The sequence below is a fragment of the Trachurus trachurus genome (assembly GCF_905171665.1).
Source record: "Trachurus trachurus genome assembly, chromosome: 24".
NCBI lineage: Eukaryota > Metazoa > Chordata > Actinopteri > Carangiformes > Carangidae > Trachurus > Trachurus trachurus.
The window spans coordinates 4,281,851-4,285,802 of NC_139910.1; the positions used below are offsets into that span (position 1 = coordinate 4,281,851).

At 39.7% G+C, this 3,952-nt stretch overlaps 1 protein-coding gene across 1 annotated transcript; it reads right to left on the reverse strand.

Annotated features, from left to right (window-relative positions):
• Positions 1-761: 761 nt before the first annotated feature.
• Positions 762-3,354, reverse strand: LOC311007108 (hairy/enhancer-of-split related with YRPW motif protein 2-like; the record flags this gene model as incomplete). The annotated part of the gene is made up of 4 exons (XM_084000195.1): positions 3,235-3,354; positions 1,819-1,897; positions 1,628-1,711; positions 762-884 (listed from the first exon to the last, which is right to left on the reverse strand). Exons 1-4 carry the CDS (start codon positions 3,321-3,323, stop codon positions 762-764), a joined length of 375 nt encoding a protein of 124 aa, XP_083856321.1. The 5' UTR covers positions 3,324-3,354.
• Positions 3,355-3,952: the final 598 nt, after the last annotated feature.

Here is a 3,952-nt window from a genome sequence, read left to right on the forward strand (position 1 = left end):
GGCTTTTTCCGAGTTAAGGACCCTTGGCGACCGCTACTTCCTGCTTCCGCTTAGGCTCTCTATAGCCACAGTCACGAGGTACCAGTGAGGAGAAGTGACGGCGTGTGGCGGTTAGCGGTACTGAAGTTAAACTCACTCACCCATAAAAGACGTGCTAACCCACCTGCCAAGTGGTCATTGACCTCTTGGCAAAACGATTAGCATCATCGCCCGCAGTGCGGGAGACCTGGGTTCAAATCCCACTCAGGGCAAGTCACAGAACAACATCAGTCACGGCACGAATGTGTCCGATGTTATTTTGACCTGCCCTGAGTGGATTTCGGGCGACGATGCTAACCGTTTCGCCAAGAGGTCAATGACGACTTGGCAAGTGGGTTAGCACGTCTTTTATGGGTTCTTCTTCTTCTTTTCCGTCCTCTGCCTCTCCTCTAATTTTTCCCCCTCCTGTCCTTTCTCTTCCTTGTCTTTTTCTTCTATTCTTTTCACTTTTCTTTCTCTTCTTGTCTTCTTGTTTCCTTCATTTCCTTCTACTTATTTAATTTCCCTTTTTCTGTCCTTCTTCTCCTTTTCCTTCTTCTCTGATTTCAGCTTCTTAAATGTGAATATTTCTGGTTTCTTTGTTCCTTTATGACAATAAACCGAGTCTCTCTTTGATTTGCGGACAAAACAAGACATTTGAGGACGTCGTCTGGTGGTTTTTAAACATTTTTTGACCAAACAACTGATCGATTAATCGTTTAAATAATCGATATCATTAACAACTACAGCTGCTGTGACACTGAGTGTTGTTGTTGTTGTTTACCTTTCCCTCCTGTGGCCTGCAGCAGCTTCAGATGGTCCACGGTCATCTGCAGGATCTCGGCCTTCTCCAGTTTAGCAGAACCCTGAAAGAACCAGACAAAAGGTCATAAAGATCTGAGTTTAGATTTATGTGTTTTTACTTATTTGAGTTTCTATGTTTCACCGGTCACTGATTTTACGCCTTCGTAGGTTTTAACAGTTTGTTTCTTTTTTGTGTTGAACTCATTTTTGACCTTTTTATTTTACACCGACGTCTCTTCAGGAAAACAAACGAAGCTTCAATTGTTCAACAGTTTCCTCTTTTTCATTTTTCACTGTGTTACTGCCTGTGGGAAACCTCAGCAACATTTATTATGAAAGTCAACTAAAGTAACTTCACAGTTCTTTACCACGTCAAGTAACAGAACTTCTACCTGAACAGTTTCTTTACACCTCAGAGGAAAATAAGAAAAACACAGAAATCTAAAGCCAGATTGTTTTCAGATAATCAGTTCAATGATCAATAACCAGTTCCTCCGTTTATCAAATGTCAGTTTGATCATTTTGTTAATAGTTTTATTGACATTGTAATATGTATTCATATTAAAATGTTAAAAATCCTTCTCATCATCATTGAAACAAAACTAAAGCTAATTTTGTCACTGAAGCTTCAGATTTTCAAAATAAAATCATCTAATCTGAAGTTGTTATTTCAGTCATGGAGCTGATTCATATCTGACCTCTAATACACATATAATCAATATTGTAAATAAAGTGTTTGATCAACACGTGTTCTGTGTTTTCAAAGTGACTGACACTGATTTTTTTTTTTGACACTGACTCTCACCTGTTTCTCGAACGCCGTGGGAACGAGTCTCCTCAGCTCCAACAAACTGTTGTTGATTCTGTCTCTGCGTCTTTTCTCAATGACCTGAGTGAACAACATTCAAATATTAACAAATGTATAAAAATAAAAGAAAAACAAACAATCTCTGCTCTGTAAACCTCCCTCATTAATAAGACAAATATGAACTTTACCCCTCTGCGTTTCTTCCTCGCCATCACTTGAGTGGTCGTTGTTGGCGACCCACATCTTATAAATGATGCCTTCATGTGCCTGGGGAAAGAAATAAAAAATAAAGACATGATCAGATTATAACTCGTCCACAGAAAAACGAACTCAGAGCTTTAAATGTGTGAGTATGTGGTGCTTAAAATATTGTATTTAATGACGTCACATCCAGATGTTGCAGCTGCAGCAGAGTCTGATCTACACTCTCAACAGTAAAATAATATGGAACATATGCAGCGATGAAAATTAAATCTTATCTTTTATTCTCATGAATTTATTCCTCTGTCTGTTCACTGAGAGTCTAAAGAGACACTGAACAATATACAGTATGGACATGTTTTCTCTTCAGGCGTCTATTCACAACTTTTTTCAACATTCAGATGGAGAGATTTCATTTTTTCTACTGCAATTCATTCATTTAACATTTGTAGTTACTTCAGATTAATTATTGGCAAAATAAAAAATATTTTTAAACATAAAATATGCACTATTAAGAATTAAACCTCCTGAAAGAGTAGTTACAGTTACACCACCTCAGTGCTGCTGATGTGTTTGTGTTTTTACTTTTCAGGGCTTTTACAGTTTCTGCAGCAGCTTTTATTTAGTTGGTTAATTTATTAAGTAACATAGCATCAATTTAAAGACTTTTCTGGAGGTTGTTGAAAGGGATTGTGGGAAATGTAGGACATGCAGAAAGTTGTTAATTAAAGATGAAGCTGAGGTGGGTTTGAGAAAAGAAATAACAGGTTGTATTTCATTTTTAAATATTAAAAGCAATAAAACTTTGTCTTTTTACTTTAATGTTCTTTTTTTTCTGTTTCCAGACAGTTTTTACTTCTTCAGATTGATGAGCTCAGCTCCACTGAACTGGACATGAATTTAGTTTTGTTCCACCTGCAACAGGTGAGCTACAGTCAGACAGGTGAGTTCTGCTTCATTTCTGTTCACTTTCTAAATCATCCAGACTGAGTTGAGTTTTATAAAATGGTGAGTTTATATTAAAATAAGAGCAGTAAGAAGTTTTACCGACGAGCAGAGCAACATGTGAATTACATTTTCATCATTGAACGTATAATATTGAACTCTTAGCTTGAAAACTGAGACACAGGAGTGGTTTCAACTATCTAGGCTACTGTAGGCTACATTTTATAGGAAAATTAAAACACACATTTTAGAAAAGAGGTAAAATATCTCTACAATTTTCTGAGTGCAGCTTCTTGAACAACTTTTTTTCTCAGGCTCATTTTCCACTAGAAACAAAAACGTAACATTTGAGCGTTTTATTACATTTTCTCTAATAGGCCTGTAGGCTATGTCATATCTTATGTAGCATGAGATTTAACTTCCGCTGGTTTCTGAACGGCCGAACATCTCGCACTCACCCCGGATACATCACGTCCTCGCTGCCCACATCGATGGGCTCCTCCATGTCGCTCTCCGCCGAGCTGCTGTCCTCACACGGCCGCTTCATGGCGCACGGTCGGCGGCGACTGTCGGCTGTCTGTCCCCGGGAGGAGACACGGGGGTCGAGCCCAAAATAAGAAAGAAAGACGTAAATGACGAAAGAAAAAGTTTCTTCCCCTGTTTTCTTCTTTAACCAACAAACTTCTGATGATTCCTGTGATTTCAGAGAAATGTCCCGATGAACTAAAGGCCTTGCGTTAATAAACCATTAATAGGCCTACTGATCAGTAAATCTGAATTAATTAATCCAGGATTGGATGAAGTCGCAGTTTGTTTTTTCCAAATGAAAACAAAACTTGAAGTGAGTAAAGTAAAGTTTCCTCTGGCAAAAGTTTGATGTTAAAGATCCACAACATCAGCTGATCAGAGGAAAAGTCCTGAGGGAGTAAAAAGTCTCTTCAGTGCAGCTCCGGGACTTGTTTTCCCAGCGGTGTGAGTCCGGTAAATAGTCCGAGACAGGTGGCCTGTGAGCCGCCTGCAGACTGGACTGGTGACCGGTGTGTCCTCCTTTCCTCTCCTCCTCTCCACCTCCTCCTCCTCCTCCGCTGCTGCTGCTGCTGGAGCTTTCCCACGGAGCCTGGGAGCCACACACACAGGCACGCACGCACGCACGCACGCACGCACACACGCACACAC